The sequence below is a fragment of the Sminthopsis crassicaudata genome, chromosome 4, assembly GCF_048593235.1.
Source record: "Sminthopsis crassicaudata isolate SCR6 chromosome 4, ASM4859323v1, whole genome shotgun sequence".
Lineage (NCBI taxonomy): Eukaryota > Metazoa > Chordata > Mammalia > Dasyuromorphia > Dasyuridae > Sminthopsis > Sminthopsis crassicaudata.
Window position 1 is genome coordinate 440728156 of NC_133620.1, and position 25809 is coordinate 440753964.

General features: G+C 37.4%; 1 protein-coding gene across 1 annotated transcript in view; it reads right to left on the reverse strand.

The window, feature by feature from the left end:
• Nucleotides 1-25809, reverse strand: part of RNF115 (ring finger protein 115) — a 50901-nt gene that overhangs the window by 23648 nt on the left and 1444 nt on the right. Inside the window, exon 2 of the mRNA XM_074263293.1 lies at nucleotides 200-258. Within this exon, the coding sequence (XP_074119394.1) occupies nucleotides 200-258 (59 nt within the window). The remainder of the gene's footprint in view (nucleotides 1-199; nucleotides 259-25809) is intronic.

Sequence of the window (25809 nt, forward strand, 5' to 3'; positions counted from 1 at the left end):
GTCTAGATGTGAAGTCAGGCCTCCCTGCCTGCAGGCCCAGCATTCTAAGCAGTGAGCCATCCTAATTCGTTCTTCATTTTCCCCTTTTCTCTCCCCCACTGCCATCTCTTTAGGATAAGAGAATCAAATTAACTTCAATTCATTCAATTCAAATGATTAATGACACAGCATCTGATTTATTCATGAACTTGTACAATACCTGGAATCATCAGTCACTTCTTCAATAAAGCCGGATTCACATCTGGGGCAAATATACTCCTATAAAGGAAAGGAAATAAAAGTCGTCAGAGAGCTGATTGTACAGTTTCAGGCCAGCAAACAACACAAAAGCTGATGCTGTGAGAGAGTCTTAAGTGCACGTCCAGTTGTGCAACGGCTTTCTGTTGTACACAAGCAAATACTGATATGTTTGGAGGTACATGAACTGGTTTCCAAAGGAGAAGAAATAGATGTGAACAATGTCAAAAGTATTAGCCTCCCCTTTTCCCCAAATGCTTCACTAATTTAAAAATATCTACACGGCATCTGGGAAATCTTAATTATCTACTTTCCTCCTCAAATCTAACTCAATGAAAAATTTCTACTAGATAAATGGGCATAGAAACAACACATTATAATGTTGGATGGGACAGAAACAGATGTACCACATCTCATCTTGTCAGCAGAGGACATTAACAGCAGTGTTGCTAAATTGGTCCAAGGCAGAGCTTTCCCATATTTCTGGTCTGTTTGGTTTTCTGACTTCAAGTGCCTCAAAATAACATGTAGCAGTCTCATGTGGTACCAAAAAAAAAAAAAAAAAAAAAAAAAAAAAAAAAAAAAAAAAAAAAAAAAAAAGTCCTAACTGGAAAGCACAGAGTAGCATAGATTTAGGGCTAGAATGGATCTTGGATGTAATCTAGCACTGCCTCAATTACTGAGGCTCAGAGACGGAAAATAACTTGAACCAAAATTACAAAAGGAAGAAAAACACGAAGACTCAAAGCTGGAGCTCCCAATATAGGAATCTTCTCACGTCATTTGAAGATTTCTAAGTCAATATTTTAAGGCTTATGATTAGGTAACTGGCTATATTCAAAATTCCAGACTTATAAAGACAATCAATTCTGGGAGATTAGTATTCAGTCTGATTGGAAGGATGGGGAGTGGAATATTCAACTCCCCCCCACACCAAATCCTTCCTTTCTAAAGAACACAAGCTTAGATGAACAAAAGCACTTAGCATCAGCCACTCTGATGGGTCACAACTCCCCCAAAAAAGATACTCCAGCTCCTACTCCTGGGAGCCTTCTCCTATCAGCTCTTTCCCTTTGGCTTGTAAGCTCTCTGAGAGCAGGGACTTACATTGCTCAGTTCAGGGACAGGCACAGTTAAAGCATCAAGCCAGATGGATCAAACCCAGATCACATGAGTTCTCACAGGTAGGCCAACAAAAAGTCCACCCTGTTTTTGTTTTGGTCCCATAGCCAAAGAGTGAACATAAGTAGCAATTGTGGTTTGACCAGAAACCCTGAGGTTCTTTTCCTCTCAGATAGTCCAAAATCTATGTAAGAAAGGACATTCTTTACCTCAATTCTTACCCAGCCTAAATTGCTAAATGAATGAGTCAAATTGAGACCTGTTAAAGACTTTAACTTAAAAAGGCCAGGATTTGCCACAGTATCCAGTCCTCCTGATCTATATCTGACCATTGGACCCAGATGGTTCCAAATGAAAAAGTGAGGCAGGTGACCTTGCACAGCCTCCCACACTTCAAAACAATTCATTTACATGTCACAGCATCACTGCCCTAATGTCATGGTCCTTTTCAGAACAAGGACCAAATAACAAAAGCTTGGCCCATGGTAGATGATGGGTCATTAGGTGGGTTTGGCAGAGACAGCCCAAAGTACTAATAAGATTACTCCCTGAAGCAAGGAAAAGCAGGATCGGGGATCAGCCCAACCTTACATGACTACCCCAGGAAGCCTTGAGTAACCCCACATTACTATATCCAAACAGAAAGCTAAGTTATGATGTCAAACTTCCCCAGTTAAATTTCTCCTAGAAGGTCTACCACATGTCTTTTGGGTTAGTTCGACAAGGTGCTCTGCCTCCTGGTATCTTTCTTCTCATCTCCTCCCACAATCCTGATCTTTTTTTTTTTTTTTTCCTTTACTACTGTTAGAGTGCTAACTCCCTTTTAGGTTTTAGCCTGCCAGTCAGTGGTGTATACTAGCACCTCATGGAATATTTCCTTTCTCCTGGTTAACTGTGAGTTTCACTGAAAAACTTGTCTTTTCCACTGTTAGTTGTTAAAGCCCTTTTCTTGCTAACTACATGCTCTCTAAAATCTATTTCATATTTACAACTCCTAGTCCCTATTTTACCTCTTCACTTTGATTGCAACCTCTTCTCATGAATAAAATTATTTTTAGGTAAGAAGAAAGACCCTGTGAGTTCTTCACAAGTAAATTGCTACTGAACCCTATCATTTGATGTTGAACTCCTTCATTTGGTATCTACATCTATCTCATCATTTGGTGCCAATTGCTTTATTCAATCTCACCAGTAGGTGCTTAATAAATGTTGACTGAATTGAATTAATTGAAATAATTAGGAGTTTTACAAAGGATCCAAATTCTGATTAGCATTAATTACATTGATAAGTTTAAATCATTGCTTCTCCCACTCTTCTGGAGTGTCCTCTACAAAGCAAGAGGCCTGGACTATGTCAAACATTCTTAAACTGTGGGTCAAGACCCCATATGGTTTTGAGTAACTAAATGTGGGAGGGGGGGGGTCCCAAAAAGGTTGGCTACAATAAAAGGTTTCTGAACCAAAAGTTAATTCAAAATCAAATGTGCAATAAATCTGAGGTGTTTCTGGCAGGATTTGGCCATGCTGTATCATTCAACTTCACTAAAGTCTTGGTTCTGAACAAATATGTGCACTTTGCACTGCGTGGAAGCTACTAGAAACACCTCGGCTCAGATGAAGGACAGGTGTAAAACTTTCTTGGGCAAAAAAGGGATCATAAGTGGAAAAAGTTTAAGAGCCCTGTACTATGTCCCTAGCAAATCTAATTCTAGGATAGATAATCATAAACTTAAAAAGATTAGTAATTATTATAAGTATTTTATATCATTGTTTGTTATTCTCAAAGAGAACCAAAACATCAGGAGGTAATTGGATTTAAATGAGGGAAAGTTATGCAAAAGCCATCAGTCTTATTTTCTCCTCTGGAACTATGGGAGTCCAATGGTAAGATACAGATTAAGACTACAGGAGATGGCCCAGGATGTAGTGGGAGAATTTGACCTAAGTTCTTTGTCTGTTAGAGTAAGGCAAAATAGCCCATTCATGGCTTAAGGTTACATAAGAAATGAGGCAAAAAATGAGGCCAAAAAAAAAAAAAAAAAAGTAAACCATCTGGGAGGGAAAGACCTTCAGCATTTTAGGTCAAAACAGAAACTACTGTTATTTCCATTCTCTCTGAACCAATCAGGGACCAAACAATAACCAAGTGGAGCTTGACCAGGAACCTAGTTTGTTCAAGTCAATAAGTCAGAATGATTTGGGTTTAAGGCATGGTCGTCACCTCAATTCCTTTCTTATACTCAGTACCCTTTGTAATCCTAGCTGACAGCTAGGTGCCACAGTGGATAGAGTGCTGGATTTATAGTCAGGAAAAAGTCTTCAAGAGTTCAAATTTGGTCTCAGACACACCTTAGCTATGTGTAGACCCTGGACAAGTCACATGACCTTATTTGCCTTAGTTTCCTCATCTGTAAATAAGCTTGAGAAGGAAATAGCAAATCACTCCAGTATGTTTGCCAAGAAAACACTAATGAGATCATGAAGAGTCTCGTACAATTAAAGAATCACCACCACAAAGTGGGTACAGGTGGAGGAGGAGGCTAAAAAGAGCAAAGTGAGCCTGACATTAGAGCATAAGGCTTCTATTAGGTAGAAAGATTTGGAGCTCAGGTGTGGTGACAAGATGCTTCTCTGACAATCGGCCTGACTCTGGATTCTCTGATAAGCAGCCTTGCTCAATTCAGAACAGCCTGAATTAGAAAACTGGTAAACTACTACACACCTGTTAGATTGGCTAAGATGACAAGAAAAGACAAGGACAAATATTGAAGGGGATGTGGGAAAACAGACACTGATACATTGTTGGTGGAGTTGTGAATGGATCCAGCAATTCTGGAGAGCAATTTGAAACTATGCCCAAAAAGTTATTCAACTGTGCATACCCTTAGACCCAACAGGGTTACTACTGGGCTTATATCCCAAAGAGATTTTAAAGAAGGGAAAGGGACCTGTAAGTGGAAGAATGTTTGTGGAAGCCCTCTTTGTGGTGATCAGAAACTGGAAACTACATGGATGCCCCTCAATTGGAGAATGGGTGAGTAAATTATGGTATATGAATGTTATAGAATATTATTGTTCTATAAGAAACGACCAGCAGGATGATTTCAGAAAGGCCTGGAGAGACTTACATGAACTGATGCATCTGTTATGTGATAGATACTATAGTAAAGCTAAAGGAAAAAGGCAAGGGGAAAGGGAACAAGCATTACTACATACCTATTTTATGCCAGGTACTGTGTTAAGGGCTTTACAAATATCTCATTTGATATAGATGTTATAATCTCCACCACAAGAGAAAAGAAACTGTGGTAGAGAGTAATTAAGTGACTCACACTTATACTGCCTGAATCCACATTTGAACACAAAGCCTTCCTGACTGTAAAGTCAGCCCTCTATCCACAGTGCCCCCATGCCAACTTGCTACTCAATCAGCTATACAAACAAATTAATTCATCTAGGAAAAAAGGAGCAAATGAACAGGAGAAATACTTTTTATCAAATCTCTCAGATAAGCATTTGATATCTAAGATACATAAACTAACAGATACATCATAAAAATTCCTTGGGGCAGCTAGGTGGCGCAGTGGATAGAGCACCAGCCTTAAATTCAGGAGGACCTGAGTTCAAATCTAGTCTCAGACACTTAACACTTCCTGTTTGTGTGACCCTGGGCAAGTCACTTAACCTTAATTGTCTCAGAAAAAAAAAAAGTAATTCTTCAACAGATAAATCATAAAGACATGAACAGTTATCATAAGAACTGTAATCATAAGAACATGACCATGAGTGCAAATCAAAATAATAAGAAATGTGCAAACCAAAAACAACCCTGAAGTTTTACTTCATATTCAGCAAATTAGCAAAAAGAGAAGAAAAGATGTTGGACTGGGATAGGTGGGAAGAGAATCATGCTAGTACATTGTTGGAATTGTGGATCAGTACAAGCATTCTGGAAAGTCATTTGGAATTATATTTTAAAAATGACTAAAGTATCCATACCCTTTGACCTACTAAGCATATAGCCCAAAGAGTCATCGATAAGAAAGCCCTTTCTTTAATAAAACTATTTATAGCAGCCCTTTTTTGTTTTTTAGTAACAAAGAATTAGAAACAAAGTAGCTGCCCATCAATGAGGGAATAAATGGCTAACCAAACTGCAGTACAGGAATGCAATAGAGTATTACTGTGTTTATTATAAAAGAAGACATACTTATATGAATAACAAATGCAGAGTGAAATAAACAGAAGAAAGAAAAGAACATCCATAATGATAACAATACAAATGGAAAGAACAAAGCCACAAAATGTTTTTTTTTTTTTGAAAAAAAATGAAAGCAGCAAAATTACAAAGCCCTGTCTTAAATAGGTATGAAATTCACAAGTATGAAAAATGCATATTAAGGTTCAAAAAAATTAATTTATTTATTTGGTTGAGTTTTCATCTTTCCTACCAAAAAAAAAAATCTTTCTCATGAGATATGACTCTCTGGGAAGGACAGGAAGACAAATACAAGGGGAAATTTTAGGCAATGTTAAATTAATTTTGACCAAAGATGAACCTAATTTTTTTTAAAAATGCAAGCCATATATATACTCTTTTTGTTCTATACCATGTAAAGAAAACATTCTGTTTTTTTAGTGTTCATCAAATTCAGAATTAAATTTTAAAATACATATGTATATATAAAATTTACAGGGGGGCAGCTATAGGTGGCGCAGTGGATAGAGCACCAGCCTTGAATTCAGGAGGACCCGAGTTCAAATCTAGTCTCAGACACTTAACACTTCCTAGCTGTGTGACCCTGGGCAAGTCACTTAACCTCAGCCTCAGAAAAAAATAAAATAAAATAAAATTTACATATACATATATACAGGTGTGGGTATTTTTAAACAATTTGATTTTAGGAATACTGACTAGTATATTTCACTGGATATAAACCAACTTAAAAGCAAGACAGTCAACATTCACTGACATTAAAAAATGAAATATACATCCTGGCTTTAATTATTTCATTTGCCTTTCCTCTTGTTCTCTAAGAGATAGAATTATTAAAGTCTGAGCTGTTGGCAAAGCAGGAAAGCAGTGCTATGAGTCATGATCCAGTTGAAGTAATGCCCCACAAAGAGAAATACCCTTGAACCCTATACAAATGTATATTCATTACTATTTTTTAATCTGAACTCCCCAATGATTTCCTTACCTGACCTCAGAATTTTGTTTTTTTCAGTGTTAGGGATGTTGTCAGTGACTGATTTAAGTGCTGGTACTTTATGGTCAGAAGTTACAAAGGGCGGTAAGTCAATGGACAAATACCTATTTTCTGTCCAGTATAGTCAGTGATTTAAAATTAATCACTATATTAAGTTACATTACATACTACTCATACAGTTCATACTTGACTTCAAGTTATCATCTGGTAAAATTGTACTGACACAATTACTCACAAACTACTTATGGCATCACTTTCCTGATGTCATGGCTGTCTTTGAGAATGAAGGACAAACAACAAATAGATGGATCAGAGGCAAAATATTTTAGATAACATCATAACTCAGAATTACAAATGACATAATTAGTGTTTAATATCTCTGTACCTTTTCCTCTAATTCTCTCAAAGCCTCTAGTGTCCAAAGTTAACTATTAATTCTCTTTTTTTAAATTGTGTATTTGACAAACTTTAAACATGAACATTTTGATATATAAAGAATGGAAGGTTTTAAATAATGAGTTTCTGTTGCAAATAGTTTTGGTTTTTTTTTCCCCCCTAACTTAGAGCTTTTTAATATGAATGAGATGAGGTGAGGTGAGATCTTTCAAGACAGTTGTGAAAATCGAGTAAGGCTTCATCTACTTCCTTGTTTGAATAGACCTGAAGGACTTCAGAGGATTGCTTCAAGAGCATAATTGGGTCCCCTTCCTGCTACCCTCCCATGACACAATCTCCTCCCTATTTCAGCCAAATATGGGCAACTATGTACTTATTGGCCAAGTTCAATTTCATGGGTAGATCTCTTTGTTTAGAATGTAAGACTCTCAGCCAATGAGGATGAGGGTCAGTGGTGGGAGGGGGTGTTAGGGATTAAAGGGGCTGTCCTGCCCACAGGAGGCTCTTCTTCTCTTGTCTGCTCAACGTGTAAGACACCCTTCTAGAGAGAATGTAAAATAAATTTTGCTTTACTCTAGAGATCTCTCCAATTTTTTTTATTAAATGGTGACCCCTCACCATTTCTGTACCACACAAATACATTTTTTTGCATTCTCCATTTTGACCACATATTCTTATCAATGAAATATTTTGAACACATCAATATATGTATAAGTTCTATCATTTAAAATGAAACCAACATTCTGTGCATTGTGAAATTTACATAAAAATAGACATTTAAATTTGAGAAAGACAAAGTATTTTAGTAAGCTCAAAAGTCCTTTTGATCTCACAAAAAGAGTGACAGTTTTAGTGAAAGCAATGGGTATACTAAAATATTTTCGTCTCACCAAAAAGATTAAAAATGCAATTTTCAGTCTTGGCTTAAACCTTTACTCAGATTCTGATTTGAGTACTTTGCCCCTTGCCATTTTGCTGATCTTGCCTGGCCAACTCTCAGCCTTAGGTTACTCCCACTATCAAAAACCTTTGATCTTATTCATGTACTGCTGAATAAAGCTAAAGAAAAAATTTAAAAACCCTAGTTGAATGAGTCTACAACGAATACAACTAATTTATATTTAATATCAAATAAGCTCTCACTGCTGCAAGGCAATACTTTTATACAACCCTAATCAAACAGTTATTACAGACAGAGGCTTTTCAAAACCTTTTTCTTGAAATCTCATTACTCTTCCTTTGTCCACTTTCTCAGCTTCTTTTTATCTCGTTCTCACAGCATATCACTCAGGAGGTTCCTTATCTTACTGATATTCTGAACATAGTTTTGGACCAAGAGAAACTAAATAATAGATCTCTGAGGCAAGCAGTTCTGATAAGAAATCAGTTTAGCTCCATGTCCCACCCTTTGAGGAGGTGGTCTGATCTGAAATTCCAGGTTTTTTCAAACTCCTGAGACTCAAGCTCTATGAGTCCCACGCAGTCTTACCTTGTGATACCCTGTCAGGAATACAATCACTTCCCTGAAGTTAAATTCTCCCTTTATAGCCCATTTGTGGGGCATCCCATGGCTTCCTTCCTTTGGGTCAGCCCACCACAGCACTGTCTCAGGTCTTTTCTCTTCCTTTTCCCCCATGCCACATGATATCTCCCCTAACTCCATTATACTTCCCAACTGCACTTCTCCTCCTTAAAAGCTATTTCAATTTTAGGATGATAAGTTCCTTTTAGGATTTAGCCTGCTAGCTAAGGGTGTGTCCCAATCTCAAGGGGTGTTCTTTTACGGGTGTTGCACCACAGTTCTCTTTTAATGTTCTGACCCAGTTTCCCTAACAGTCCTATTCAGTTACTCTATCTCAGGTTATAATCATTCCCTTTTAATGTAAGGATAAAGGTCTTAAATCTTAGACCTTAGGCTATACTTTTTGAAGTTTGAAGGGATAAAGGTCTTTTAGACATCATTAGAATATCAGAAGCCTCTCCAGTACCTCCCATTATATCATCCTAGGTGTCTCCCCCATTGTATTAGAGTTACCCCATAAAAGAATGCTGTATCAGATATTCAGTGCTGGGTTCTTTGAGATGATATTCTCCTTCAGCCTGGGAAACCACCATGGATCCATTTGATCCCAATAAATCTCTCTATTTAATAAATTCTGTATTGAATACTCTCTATTCTCTGTCTTTTATTCTCTGTCAGTTTCTCGGCATTACACTGGGTAATTGTGAGTTCCACTGAGGAACTTGTCTTGCATATATTCTCCCACTCTATTCCATATTTACCATTCCTGGTGTCTTTGTATCCCTCCTTTTTGTCTGTTATGTCTTCCCTAAGTAAATCTACCTTTTGCCAAAGAGAATGGCCAATATAAATTCTTCACAAAACTGAACCTCAACTTTTGGTGCCTGCCATCATTTGGTGACAAACTCCACATTATAGATCACATCACTATCTTCTCCTTTACCCCTATCTCATATAAATAGACATGTTCTCCTTGCCAGGGCAAACTAGCTTTCTTTATATACAGAAGTGATCACATTTCATCTCATTCTTTAGCAGACTGTCCACTCAATCATACCCATTCCCCCACTAATTTTGAATCTTTCCTCATCTGCTATATGCTAAATTAAGGACTCTAGTAGTATCTCTCCTGTTCTAAAAAGCTCTCACTTGATCCATCTATCCCTGCCACCAATATCTTTCCTTCCTTTCATAGCTAAACTTCTTGAGATGGCCACCTATAACTGATGCCTCCATCAAGTCCTTTCGTCTTGTTTTTTTTAACTCCCTGCAGTCTATCTTCCCATTCAAATGAAATTGCTTTATGCAAAAGTTATTGATGTTCTCATCTTTCTCTTCGTTTTTTGTTACCGAGGTTTAGATTTTTCTTTTTTCATTGTCAAAAAAAAAAAAAAAAAATTTCTGCATTGGCTATATCCAAAAGAGGGTGGGTAGGGTGTGTGTGTGTGTGTGTGTGTGTGTGTGTGTGTGTGTGTGTGTGTGTGTGTGTGTGTGTGTGTGTGTGTGTGTGTAGAAAGAGAGAGAGAAAAAGAAAATTAATCATTCTAACTAAATCTTTCACCTCTATCAAGAGGTAGAGGTACCATGTTTCATTAATTTTCCAGAATCATGGTTAATCATTCTCAAGATTAGAGATCAAAATTGTTTGACTTTACAATACTGTCACTGTAGTGGATATCTTCAACAAAGAGAAGATCTAATTCAGATCCAATTGATCAATGATGGGCAGAATCAGCTATACCCACAAAAGGAACACTGGGAAATGAGTGTAAACTGTTTGCATTTTTGTTTCTTCCCAGGTTATTTTTACCTTCTGAATCCAATTCTTCCTGTGGGGGGGGGGGGGGAAAAAAAACGGTTCTGCACACATATATTGTATCTTGCATATACTATAATATATTTAACATGTATGAGAATGCCTGCATCTAGGGGAGAGGGTAGAGGGAAAGAGGGGAAAATTCGGCACAGAAGGGAGTGCAAGGGATAATGTTGTAAAAAATTAACCATTCACATGTACTGTCAAAATAAAAATGTTAAAATAAATTAATTAAAAAAACAAAATACTGTCACTGTATAAACTGTTCTAGTTCTATCAATTCACTCTGCATCAGTTCATACAAGCTTTTCGTGTTTCTCTGAAACAAAACTCATCATGATAGGCATCCTCTCAGATTCCCATTCATTGCAGCTTCAAAAAAAGATATTTGTGTAACTCATAAAGCAAATCTCTTCTTTAATGAACCTTTCCTCTAATTCCTCTTTCTCCCCCTCTTCAGTGAAAAGATTTCTGCTTATGTATGTGTATTCTTCTCTCCTTAGACCAGTTCAAAGCATAATGAGGTTTGAAAATCTCTTCTCCAACCCCCACTTTCCTCCCACTTTCTAAACAAGTCTATCAGAGCACCTAGATTCTGTGAGATAAATTTTTTCTGTTCTTCCTCACCTTCCTCACACACTAGCAAATTTCTCTTCTTTTTCCATTCTTCTTTGTAAGATCATCAAAATCTAAAAGAACCTCTCTCAGGTCTTCTGTCTAATCAGACACCCTCTATAACCCTTGATGACAGGGTTCTGCAGTATCTCCCTATATTTGAATATAAGCACTTTATTCTTGTCTAAATTCCTCTTCATTGTTCAATCATATTTACTTTCTTAAGTTGGATTTGTTTTTGTTTTTTTTTAAATAAATTCCTTTATTTGAACTTTAAAGTTTCCATGCAGTTCTAGTCTTTTCATCAGAAATGCTTGGAAGTCCTTTTTCATTAACAATTCATTTTTCCCCCTTACAATGACAATGTTCAGTTTTGCTAGCTAAATTATTCTTAACAGTAATCCTATATTCTTTGCCTTCTGAAAGTTTTCCAAGCTCTCTACTCCTTATTAGTGGTAGCTGCTAAATCAGCCTATGAGAATTGGATGAGGATTTAGTTTCCACCAAATTATGAAATTTAAATCAGAAAAATGAAATGGAAACTTAAGAAATGAAGGCTAGCACAGAACAAGAGGGAAAAAACTAACAGGGAAAAAGATTATGGGGTGGAAATTCAGAATTGCAAAGGATGTAATAAATGTAATCAGAAGTGAGTCTTAGAATAAGAAAGGCAATGTCATGGGGGGAGGGTGTGGAGGAAGGGGGGGATAATTTGGAAAAATGAATACAAGGGATAATATTATAAAAAAAATTACTCATGCATATATACTGTGGAAAAAAAATTCTAAAAAAAACAAACCAAAAAAAGAATAAGAAAGGCAATGGGAAAATATAATCAAAGGTAGGGACTTAGTCAAAAATGAAAGGGAAGAATTTAATTAAGGACATATTCAGATCGAGGGAGAGGAGACAAGTTAAGATTTAAACTAGGAGTAGAGAGACTCACACTGTAAGATTAGGCACTTCAGTTTAGGCTGTGACCTTCATGGTAATCAATCAATAAGGAATCGGGAAAGAGACTTCCATTTTGGGTAACAATATAAAAATACTTATCTACTGATTGCAAGTGTGCCTATTCTACAGTCACCTACTTCTATACTTGTGTTTTTTAAGACTTTTAACTTTCCCTCCCCCAAGTCCAATGGAATTATTTCCTTCTACCTTAAATAGTGTTTCCTCAGAACTCCAATTCTTTCTTTCTAGATGCTTGTAGCATTTTTTTATGTGACCTGGAAGCTCTAATATTCCTGGGAATTTTCATTTCCACTTTACCCTCTGGATCTAAGTTCAATTAGTCAATAAACACCTGCCGTAAGTCAGACATAAAACTAAAACCCCGGCTAACAAAAAACAAAAGGCAGTCCTTGCCCTCAAGGAACTCACTAATGGGGGAAATAAGCAGCTAGCAAATATGTACAAACAAAAGACACGACAGAAAATAGTAAATAATTTGGGGGAGGGGAGGTTGGGGTGGTGTGTGCACTAGAATTGAGAGATGGAAAGGATTTCCTATAAGTGAGATTTAACTGGGACTTGAGCTGGGTAAAAAACACCTTTTTTTTTTTTTTTTTTTTTGGTCTCAATGAAGAGGTCCTGGGTCATTAAGAGGATATGACAGAGAAAGTAGGGAAGAGCACTGTCAGGAACCAGCTCAACCATATAGGCTCACTCCCTGTGGAGGTCACCTTATTTATTCAACAGAAAGTTATATCAAACCTATAAATCTGTCCATGGCCTATGCCATTTCTTCTGAACCTCATTTGGGTTAGTCCAGCAACGTATTCTGCCTGTGGGGTGTCTCTTCCCATTATACCCCTCAGACCTCTCCCACACATTATTATAACTTTTTTAGAGTACTGAATTTCTTTTTGGATTAAGCCTGCCAGTTAATGGCATCGTCCCACCTCATAGTGGGTTACCTTTCTCTTTGTTGACTGTGAGTTCTCCTAGGGAATTGGTCCTTTCCTTGCTAACTATATGCTCTCCCAAATCTACTGCATATTTACCACTCTAGGAGTTTATTTTACCTCTTCATTTTGTCAGTAATCTCAAGTGAACATAATCATTAAGGGGAAAAATGTGAATTGTTAATTAAGTCTAAGCATGGCCCTCTGCCTCATGGAGTCTTTTCCCTCCCTCCTTCCACATGGTGTCTCCCCTAACTTTGCTATGCTTCTTAATTCCACTTCTCATAGCTAACTCTTTTAGGGTGCTCAATTCTTTTCATGCTTTAGCCTCCCAGTTAAGGACATGCCAACTTCATGGGGTGTTTCCTTATGATTAGGGAACTTGCCCTTTCCATAAAACCTCTTTCTATGCTCTTCCAACTTGATTTCATTTTTAACCATTCCTTGGTGTCTATTGTAACTCTTTATTTTGCCTAAAACCTCTTCTCTGAAACAAACCTACTTTTGCCAAAGAGAATGGCCATTGTGAATTCTTCATATAACTGAACCCTAAAATTTGGTGCCTACTATCATCTAGGGTCTATATCAGCCACATCACCAAGCTCAACATTTGATGCTAACTGCTCACTTCAATCTCATCATTTGGTGCTGTATCTCAAATACATCAATGGCATTCAGATAGTCCAATGATGCTTAAATTTCTTTTTCTCCTCAATCTCTTGTATAAGTATAATATCATCTTCTATTTTTTCAGTCTTTTGACTTCATTTTGATATTTGTTATCTCATACAGACATGTGTTTTTATTTGGCTCATTCTAAAGATCAGGAAGTTTGTTACATGGGTAAGGTTTTATACCTCTTGTACCTCTAATTCTTTCTTCAGTATATCTCATTTCTTTTCCATGAACCTCTCTCTAATAGTGTTGTAACAAGGTGTATCAGACCACACCCCATTCTCCAGTGAGCACAGTCTCTCTCCCTATGCTGACCAGGGCTAGAAAAATGACTCACTATGATGTTTTCTTGGATTGCCCAATCAGGATTCAGTCTTGTGAATTTTCTAGATCTGGTAGAATTGGAGGTAATATTTAATGTATTCTTCCTACCACTTGGCTCTGCTCACCCCATTCCCAGATGATTTTTTATCTACCAGATACTACTGGGCCTTTTCTCAGTTCTCATCCCTCTTGAAGTCTCTGCAGCTTGACATTGCTGATCAATCTCTTCCCCTTGATACGTTCCTCTAGGTTTTTGTGACATTGCACCTGGTTTTTCCTGGTTTTCTTCCTAACTTCCTAAAACAGGGAAGGAAAGGGTGATCAGAGGGGTCAAAGAGAATGAGGATTTCAAAAAGGCCACCAGATTTGTAATTCAGATATCACTGGTGAATGGGTAAAGCCTAGTCTGAAAAGAGGGAGTTGCGAGACCTCCAGTGAGAAGACCAGGGAGAGGGAAGAGTGGCCCCTGGCACAACATTGGAGCTGCAGCAGAAGGACTTGGCAAGGTTAAAAGATAGCTATAATTGAAGTTGCCAAATGCTACTGAACAAAATGAAAGCACTGTGATCCCAGATCTTCTGAACCTCATTTGGGTTAGTCCAGCAACGTATTCTGCCTGTGGGATGTCTCTTCACTCCTTTCTTCATGAAGCTCTCAAGGCAAGTAATAGTATAAATAAGATTTCTCACTGAACCCAGACAAGACACTTGCTACAGAGCCATCCAACAACCATTTGTTGGAATGATGCCAACAAAGCAGTACCAACAAACATTAAGAAAATCAAAAGAAACAAGCCCTGTGGAGATGCAGCCAGGTAACTGATCCAGTTGAGGCTACAGCCACATATTTTGAAGACCCAAAAAGGGAAGTTCTTTTCACCAAAGTCTTTGGCACTGTCAAATGGTTCAACATCAGAAACTGAAGTGAAATCAGAAGAAACTCTCCAACAAGTGACCTAACACTCAAAAGTCATGACATGACCCAATAAGATTCCTTATTAAAGACTATTTTTCTAAAAGATTAACTGTTAGTCTCCCTTCTCCAATCCATCCTCCAAACAACTGCTAAAATAACCTTCCTAAAGCAAAAGTCTGACCTCAAGGACTGCCAACGACTCCTTATTGCTCAAGGATAAGATACACATTCCTCAGCTTGATATGTAAATAAATCCTTTTACAATACATATCCACCCTACCTTTCCAGGTTTACTGAATGTTATTTTTCTTCATGCACTCTACATTATAGTCAAATTGATTTATTCACTATTGCAGGTATTCCATATTCTCCTGTCTCATGCTTTTGCATGTATCTCAAGCTTGGAATTCAGGCCTCTTCACCTTCGTTCAAAGCTCAGCTCATACATGCTCTCTTAGGCAAACTTTTCCTGCCTTCCTTAGTAGCTGGGACTTGCTCTTGGCTCAAGTTTTCCTGTAGATAAAGTATCTGTTTACCAATCAAAAACCTCATGCTAGACTGTAAACTCCCTGAGAGTAGGGTCTAATTTTCCTTTTCTCTTTGAGTTGTCAGCATCAGCAGAATGCTAAGTAAATAAGCACTTGCTGGACTGGATCCCAAATAGAACACTAGGGGCCAACTGGGGTTTTATTATTAGTTTTACTGATGACTTTCTTTATTTCTTTTATGGACACAGGAACTTTCTTCTTCAGCAAAATAAAAATAAGGTCCTTCTCTACTCAACTCCAGTATTCTTTCTAAATATCAGCTGGATGTCATCACAGAGGTACAGCACTAAACATTCATTTCAATGGAAGCATTTCAGTATTAAATACTCCCTAGGGAATGAGAAAAAAGTCTCAGGAAATCTTCCTTGGACATTCTGGCTACAAAGCAAAAGGCAAGAGATACCCCAAGACAGTGACATTTCAAATCACAAAACTGGAAGAGACAAAAGAAATTATCTTACTGATGGGGGAACCCTGAAACTCTCCTCCTTGAAACTGGGGTGAGCCCTGAAACTTGGACAGGAATCCACACTTCGGGCAGTTAAATGGTTTCATTAAGATTGGCCCAGGACCAAACTGAGTGAATGTCCATCAATTGGAGAATGGCTGAATAAATTGTGGTACATAATATTACAGAATATTATTATTCTGTAAGAAATGACCAGCAGGATGATTTCAGAAAGGCCTGGAGAGACTGACATGAACTGATGCTGAGTGAAATGAGCAGGACCAGGAGATCATTGTATACTTCAACAACAATACTTTATGAATATCAGTTCTGATGGACGAGGCCCTCTTCAACAATGAGATGAACCAAATCAGATCCAATAGAGCAGTAATGAATTGAACCAGCTACATAGAATTCCCAATCCCTCTAATTTTGTTCTCCTGCATTTTGGATTTTCTTCACAGGCCAATTGTATGCTATTTCAAAATCCGATCCTTTTTGTACAGCAAAATAACTATTAATATGTAATCATATTGTATTTAATATATACTTTAGCATATTTAATATGTATTGGTCAACCTGCCATCAGGGGGAAGGGGTAGGGGGAAAGAGGGGGAAAAGTTGGAACAAAAGGTTTTGCAATTGTCAATTCTGAAAAAGTACCCATGCATATATCTTGTAAATAAAAAGCTATAATAAATAAATAAATAAATAAAGTTTGGGGGGGGGGGGGAGAGATTGACCCAGGACCACTCCCTACTACTTAGCCCAACTTAAGTGGTCTCATTTAGCTGAAGAGCTAGACAAGCTATTTCTATTGCCCTCTATTAGCTGAAGATTAGGTCAGGGCCACTCCCAGCACAAACCTGGGGCATGTAAGACTGGGAGGCAAAGTTTCTAGGAAAACAGTTTTAACTATAATAAATATCAAAAGAAACCATTTCATTCCTCCTAAAAACAAAACAAACAAACAAACAAAAAAAAACTCTAACCTCCTTAATGACATAAAAGATTTAACTGTTGTAAATTTTACTCATACCAAAAGGAAGGAAAAAATGCATTTTAGCAATCCCCAAGTTACATTTAGTTTTGAAATATACTATATTAATTTCCAGGTACAATTTACCTTCTTAATTACATCTCATTCCGTACCTCACTGGATAAGAATTAATATATCAAAATATCTTTGCAAATTATCATGCTAAGTACAATAGGCCAACAAGAAGCAAACAGAATGGCAGCAAATAAGAAAGCATGAAATTAACCTCTATAATTTAAAAAATGCTATTTTGTTTTAAAATCTTTGTAACAGAAAGTGTGCTGGGTAGAGGATAATCAGAAACTAATGAGGTCTAAGATGTGAGCAGCATCATTGCTATTTTAGATGGTGTACTGTTTAGAGTACAGGGCCTGGAAGCAGGAAGATCCGAATTGAAATCCAGTCTCAGATACCTATGTGACCCTGGGTAAGTCACTTCACCCTGTCTGCCTCAATGCCTCATTCATAAAATGAGCTACAGGAAGAAATGGCAAGCCACTGTGCCAAGAAAACTCCAAATGGGGTCACAAATGGGAGTCATGACTGAAGTGAATGAAAGACCACAAAATGATTCAGGGGTTCTCAAACTACAGCCCGTGGGCCAGATGCAGCCTCTGAGGACGTTTATGCCGCCTGCAGGGTTATGGCAAATGGGCTGAGGGGTGGAGACAGAGTGTGAAGTTTTGTTTTTACTATAGTATGGCCCTCCAACAGTCTGAGGGACAGTGAACTGGCCCCCTATTTAAAAAGTTTGAGGACCATTGTGATACATAAAGGCCAAAGGTAGTAAAACTTTTTTTAAAAAAGAAAAAAGGAGAAACAAAAGAAATTTTGGTTGTCAGACCTTTAACTTAATATCTCCTCTTAGCAAGAGTGACAGTAATTAACCTTATCCTCTAGGAAGTAACAGGTAAACTAGAGTGATGACCAGTCTTGGAGTAAGGCAAGACTTGTTCAAGGCCTGTCTGTCTCATATCCTAGCTGGGAGACCCCGGACAATTTTCACACTTGGAGTGCCCATATTAATGAAATCACAGATTATCATTGGGGGTAAAAATCCCGCTGGCATCTTCCTAAAGGAAGAAGAGTTGACTGTCTTCAAGTTAGTGGTGAAGTTTATACACACCCAACAAGACATTCAAAGAGAACTGAACAAGAAAACTGAGGAATTTCCGAGTTCAGAATAGTCCAAGTCGCTACTGGTCTCAAATCTACTACCCACCTAAAAGCTTCCAACTGCCCTACAGAAATCTTCATCAATATAAAATTCTACCTGAGATTCAGTTACTGACTGCTTCATAAGTATGGTGTCTCACAGAGGCACACTTATAGCACCCTAGGGGTTATTATAAAGCCAGCAGATAATGGGTTAAAAACATTTTTTAAAACATGAAGCTCAAGGAAACAAGTGTACCTGTAAAACCGAACTAAGAAGGCAATTATTTCACTTCAGTTACCAGCTGAATTCATCTCAAGGATCTGACACTGTTATTCAACAACATGTAGCAAATATTCTTTAAGTGAATTACAGAGGCAAAGTTTTAAGGCAGTCATGAACAAAGTAGCTCTGTTATCATACCTTCAATCCTAGTATCTTAAATACTGGTCATTCCTCTTGTATTAGAGAGCAAGGAAGCTAAAATATTTATGGCCTTGACGCCATAGATTCTTAATGTTTCTAAGTTAACCATAAAATTCCAGTCAAGCTTATTTCAGCAGATATCTTAGGTTTAAAGTACTGTACTAGGGGGAAAAAACAATAACATAAGAAACTCCCTTTTAGCTAGAAGCCAAACAACTTGAAAAACCAAATCAGAACCATCAAATCATAAAAATGGAAGAAAAATAAGAAATTTATTTCAACCTCATCTTAGGGAAAAGAAACAAACAAACCCAAAACCAAAAAGGAGGCCCAGAGGAATTAAGTCCAAACTTGGTCGGCTCTAGCCAAGAAGAATGGTCTTCTCCATAAAATCACTGGTATCTATCATAACTACTTGGAGGTACTAAAAGATAAATAGGGGCCTGCTGCAGAAATACTCATGGAAATAGCTGACCCTATGACTGTGCAAAATTTGGAATGATTCTCTCAGTTCCAAAGCATGTGGTTAAAGTCTCTTCTGGAAACCTTTTCTTACAACTCCCTGAACTAAGTGTACAAAAAGTCAGATGACCTATGTATAAGCTATGTTATTTTGAGTTGTACTGTCAAGCAGTGTGTCAAGAATTAATTTTTAGCCAAGACCTACCCTTCTAGACATATAAGATGGGAGGAATTCATCTTTATACCATTAAAATATAAACAATTTTGTTTCAATCGAGAATAAAACTGTTAGGTTTGACAAATTATTGGCTGGCCTCAAAAGTGTTATTGTTTACTATCATATCATCAAAAAAAAAATCCATTTTTTAATATTACCCTTTTGTTTCACTTTCATCCCAGATTTCTGATGCTCCAAGTGATCTGTCCTGTACACACTTCATCCTCCTTCCTAGTTAGCTCTGCTTCAAACATTAAGCCCTTTCAGTAAAGACTTAAATTAAATCACAAACTTAGACCACTGTTTTTAATAATGATGAAATTACCAAAGGCATCCTGTGTCTACTAATAGGCTTTATGAACATGTACAAAAATTAATTGAATGAATTTGGATGATATAAATTTCATTAAAAAATAAAAGCTAAGAAGTGATCAGTTAAGTGAGAGCTTGGTAAGAAATACTCTGGTAGTCTTAAAAACTTTATTCTTCTATAGTACCTGATATCTGTGAATCAAACAGATAGTGCAAAAGAGTTTACAAGGCAGGAATTTTTTTTCTCTCCTAAACCTTATATTTCATATCTAGAACTTCACTAAGTTTAGCTCCACCACCCCAAAGTTTTTGTACCTACCCATTCAGATTAGGTATTGCTTAGCATTTACCTCCTAACAACCCAATAAAGCAGATGCTTTTGTCAGAGGCAGGATTCAAACCCAAAACTCCTAACTGAGGCTCTTTTCACTATACTACAGGCTCTCATGATTGTACTAATGATACCAACTAACACCAATGATATTAAAGATACTAACAATCATCCAAAAATATATAGATATAAAGGCAGAACAACAAAAATTGTAGCACTTCTTTTATTTGGAGAATGGAAATTTGGTTATAAACTAACCCAGCCAATGCCTCTTTACATTTGTACATTTACAAAAATCCTGGGAAATAAGCAGAGCATGTATTCCTCCCACTTTTTGATATTATGATACCTAATTATGTTTTATAGGGGAGACAAATGATTCAAGCTATATTTTAATCAGCTTATTTAATAATGGTTTTTGTGTTTAAAAGGTTCTGACACAAGAGTAAAACATAAGTATCTCTTTATTCAGTCTATACACTTCACCTAAAATAAAAAAAACAATAATTTCTGGTGATTTATCACACTAAGCCTGACAAATTTAAGGTGTATTTTTAATTCATTATTGTCTTACACTGGTAAGACTTCAACAATCTATTTCTGACTTTGAAAGTGAACAACCCAAAACAAGCAGCAAAAGCTGATTTGACATAGCAGTCTTACTAACAAGCATGTTATCACACAAACAGTGTGTCTTAACAAACATACTCTCTCAGAAATCCTGAGACAAGGGTCTTGGTCTGTCCTCCAACAAATGCTAATGTTAGAAAACATTTTCTCAAATCAATACTATGTAGCTCACAAATTTTATATATGACTCCTAAGACTTTTGCCAAGGCCTTATCGGGCTTCTGCTTTAAAAACATACAATGAGTTCAGCTCTAACCATATTCCAAAGTCAGTGCCCTAATAGCTAACAACAGAAAAAAAAAAAAAAAGCAACCAAAGAAATCGTATGAGAGGAAATGTACCTTTATTCTCTCATTCCAACACCAGAAGATGCTATGCTCAGGGTTTTGTCTTTCTTCAGGAACTGCTAAAGGTATGTGAATAATAGTATTTCTCAGTTTTAGGCTACCATGCAGCCAAGGATTTTCACGTTCTCTCCAAGCACTCAAGCTCCCAAACAGGTAGACCACCGGAATCATTTCATAGGTGGGTATGTCAGAGTGAAGGGGTTAGCCAGGTGACTTCTCTCCATTCACAGGATAATTGGTTTGAATTGGCTCAAGTTATAGCCAATGTGTCATTTTCAAGATCAAGAGCTAGGACACAACTTCCTAGGCTGATGAAGACATTCTCTGCAGCACAGAGTACACAGAAAGTAGACTCAGTGTCTATCATGACAAGCTACTGACTGAAGACCTACAAGGGGGAAAATGGGGGAGGGGGGTGTCTGTTTTCTGCTTTTGTTTTCAAACTGGTATTTCTAGCTGTCTTACTAAGTTACGTGCAATGTTACTATTTCAGTTAGCTTCCAACTAACAAAGATTTGGATACTCTTCTTTTAGATATCACTTCTGCGGTGTGTAACCTGAGAAGAGTGATCCAAATCCTCTGGCTTCAGGAACTACAGTGACAATAGATATTGCTGCAAGGGATCAGCAAATACAAACTACTGAATTCTAGTCTCAGATCTGAACAATACTTCTATTAGGCCCTTGGCTGAAGTTCAGCTTTTCAATCTAAAAGTCTAATCAGATTCCTACTCTTTGACAAAGTGATCTCACTACCAAGCATATGCCCCAACGAAGTCACTGAGAGAAACTATGGCAATTGATGTGACAAAGTATTCATAACCATAAACTTAGTGAATGCAAAAAACGGATATCCATTGACTAAAAACAACTGGAAAATCTGTGGTATAGGAATGTAATGCATCATAAGAAATGATGTACAACACATAGAAATTCAGAGAAACCTGGAAAGTCTTGCATGAAGTTAGTAACTGTAACTTCAACTCAAGTTATAAACAGTGTCATCTGTGTCATCTTCATCTCCAACAAATAAGAAAAATAGAGTGCTGGGTTACTAACAAAGTGAAAAGAAAGCAGAACCATGAAAGCACATATCTCATTATTGCAATAAAGTAAATAATACTAAATGATGAACTATAATGAACAATCTCAGAAAAGGGAAATTGTTAATTGACATACCTTACTCCTTCAAAGTCAGTTAGCTTTGCTTTTTTAAATAAAAAAGAAATCTCTGTAGGGATCCAAAATTAGAAGTCAGAGTTAGACACTAACATGAAACCTAAGATATCAAGAATATGAGAGAGAAGTCCAGAATTCATCAACTTCTTTATTCCTATGCCCTTTATCCAACTTGACCCCCAAGTGAAGTATAAAGTGAGGAATCCCTTTCTTTTCCTAATAATAATTTGCATTTATAGAACATTAATATAGGTTTGCAACACTTAATCCTTATGATCTGATGAAGCAGCAAGTACAAATATTACTGCCACTTTACAGACTGGGAGACTGAGGTTCTGAATAATTAAGGGATCTTACAGTGTTTGAGAACACAATAAGGGCCCATGGTTGCAAATTCAGCATTCTGCTCATTAACCCATACTCTTCTGAACAGAGGCACAGATTATAAAGTCTTCTAAATGTGAAGATATAATTCTTATATACCCTTCATTTCCAGGCACATAAGAAATTTCAGCATTCTGATTATTCCATTATATGATGGTCCCAAAGACAATTCTGTAATACATGTATGTTTGTATCTTGTCTAAGTGTTACCTACAGCAGGACTTCTTAAACTTTTCAATTAACAAATTTTTACACGACCCCAGAGTCTACAGAGATATAAAACAGATATACAAATCAAACCTTTACTAATGATAAATCATTATTTCAACCCACACATTAAGTTATGAGACCCCACATGGGGTTCCAAACCACAGTTTAAGAAGATGGGATATAGACTATTTTCTGACTTGCTTTCTGGGTGACATATGCCAACATTTATCTGATTATATTCCCAAGATTTACATGTTACATACATATCTGGAACTATCTCTTTCACATGGCTACCAAAGTCTTGTTTCACACTCATTTACTCATTTAAAATATTATAACTAGAGAACATTGGTTCAACTCATAATAGAGCAACCTCCCCAAAGAGATAAGCAATAGCAGAATTTCAACAGACTTCAGGAATTCCAGACCCTCAATTCCATTTCAAACTACTAAACTGCTTCTTAAGTTCAGTGTCAGACATCACCTACCTACTGGCTTTCTCCGAAAATTATGGAAACCGCATAAAGCAAAGTCATCTAGCTTAAACTTTAATCCTCACATAGCCTCTGAAAAACAAATTTTTCCAAAGAGTATACTTCCTTGTGGTTTGTTAAGGCAAAGTTTTTCTGTACAAGTTATTTTATAAAAGTTACCTTAAAATTCTCAACACTCTTCAAACTGCTCAACCAGCTGCCTACCTAGAACAGTGCCATTCTAGACAATACTTTTCTAGTGAAAATGATTTTCAAATGGGTCCAATATGATAGCTAGATTATGCACTAAGTTCCACAGTTGTGCGTCTCACATAGACAATGCTTTTCAGTTAAAGTTAAAATATTTGTTGTGGTTTGTAAAGGACTCTGAGATCCCTGAGTAATGGGTTTAATGGGTCCCTATTTATTTTCTGTCACTTTGATGGTTAGGACGATGAGGCAAATGTTAGGTTTTTTCAATATATGAAAGCAGTAGAAATCCTAGACATTTAGGCTCTACAATCAAAATCTCTTAATTAGAACATATTTTAAGTTCTAGAATTAGAATCAAGTAATTTCTTCATACTTTCATCCTATTTAAGAAGGAAAATGTTTCTACTTAGAAAAAGAACGTACTGTAATAATATGGTCTCTCAAAACAGAAAAGCAAATGAGAAGCAAAGTGTGCTGCCAGAACCACTGAAGGTAATTTCATTTTCAGTTCTAAAATCCCCTTCATAATTTACCCACGATTGTGTCTGTTGTCCTCTGCTTTCAAAATGAATTCTTGTTCTCTTCAACTGTGGTGGATCTGAACCAAAAGCATACACACAAAAGACTCGGGGTGAAGGGATTTCTTTACTAGGCTAAGCCCACTAAGAGCTTCAGCCTATCCATGCAGCAACCCTCTGAACAGTTCCCATGACTATGAGTGAGCATAGACTCAGAACAACTTTGTCTTTTGATAGGATCATTAAAATATTATCAGCCAAACTTTCAGAATAGTAAAACACACCAATGATGAGAAAAGGTGACTGAAGCACAGAGGGGCAATTTCAGAGAGAAATCTTATAATTCATAGCTATTGAGATCTGTAAAAACTTTCAGGAACACTAAGATGACCTAAATCACGGAAGAAGCTCTTTCTAGTTCTTGCTAAAATGAGATGAAACTATCTTATGCACTAGTGCTTTGTACCTTTAATCTAAAGTATATCATTACCTTGCATTACTAACATGATGGGGAAGCACTGACTAGATGGAGAAGGGATAGGATGCAGATCTGTAAAAGTTGGTTCATTCATCATAACCACGCCCCTTAAACTAACCAGGCACAATGACAATGAAATTGCACAGCTCTAGGGCAGTCCCTTCTACCAATACCAGAAAAACTTACCCAAGGTGCTCATTAAAGGCCAATGGAAATTTGATCTAGTCCCTGATGCACAGAAAGGACAGATCTCGTGGGGGAAAGGTACTGCAGTCACCCAACTAGTACAGTAAAAATCAGCTCCCCAGGAGGAATATATACCAACAAACTTTAAAAAGCTTTTTTGCATAGGAAGCTGAGCTGAATTAACCTCATTCATCCAGAGCAGAATAATAGCACTTAAGATCACTAAAAGAGATGTGAAAAGAGTTCAATCCTTTTGAAGCGCTATCTGTCCACAGCATGGTGGACAGCCTCCGAGCTAGAAAGAAGTGGGTTCAAATCCTATGTCTCTCCCATCTCAGTTATGTGATCCAAGACAAATCACGCCACCTCCAGAGGAGAAGCTGCAGGAATTGCTGACCTTTATTGAGACCAATGAAATCTACGGACCAGTTCCTATCCTTTTGTTTCCACGTGAAGATTTTGTTAATGACCTGTAACATACTTTTGGGTGCTTTTCTACTAAGAGTTAAATAAATTATACCGATCCCCATGGTTTGGTTTGCCTTGTGACTCAAGGTATGGCTTTTCAAAAGGTTAGAAATGTAATTTTTGACCCTAGGATGTAGAGATTGATTAACAAATATAGAGCAATTAAATTACAAACCTAAACAACCACTCAATCTTCTAAGCAGCAAACACAAAGCAGAAAAGAAAGAAGATAATCAAAGTATGCTGTATGCATTCCCCTCTGCCGGTCCTCACCTTTACTTGGGGCATTTCCTGTCACCTGAGATACCCTCCATCCAGCCTCCTCCCTAAATTTTCTTTATCCTTCCCAAAACCCTACTAAAACGCTATCACTTCTCACACAACTCAGTCCAAAATTAGTTTTGCTTCAGCATTTATCACTAACAACATTTATTCATCATCAACAATGTAAGGTAGCATGTGCTAGGACAGTAACAAACATAGCAAGGACTGCTCCCTTCAGTCTTCCGAGTCCCTGGAGGAGGGGGTCCAGTAACATTCCCTGGGCCCAGTTCCGTCATGGCAGGCGCTATGTAAACTGAGGCCTAACCCAACTATACAGAGCAGGCCAAAGCTAAAAGAGCCTGGTGGATCCATTTGCATGACACTGTTATTTCTATTGTGCTTTTAGAAAACACCTTAGAATATTCAAGGGGGAGAGGGTGGAGTTGTATAAGAGAACAAACGGGAAACAGCATTAACACTAACGTTTCCTTGAGTTTCCATTTCAGGCTGGGACAGTAACTTGGAGAACAGAGGCTTAAAGAGCAGAGAGGCTGGGGATGCCGCACACATCCCACCGCACTGCACAGATCCCACGGGCCCAGTGAGAGCAGAGATTCCTGCTCCCCAATCCCGAGGTCACCGAAGGTTTCCAGGTCGGCTTGACAGGGACAGCAAGATAGTTGCTCTTCCCAAAGGAATGAAACACTGCGGGAAAACTGCCAAGTCAGCACCAAGCTCGCACAGGGAGATGAAACTGAAGATGGTTTTAGCGGTGAGGGGG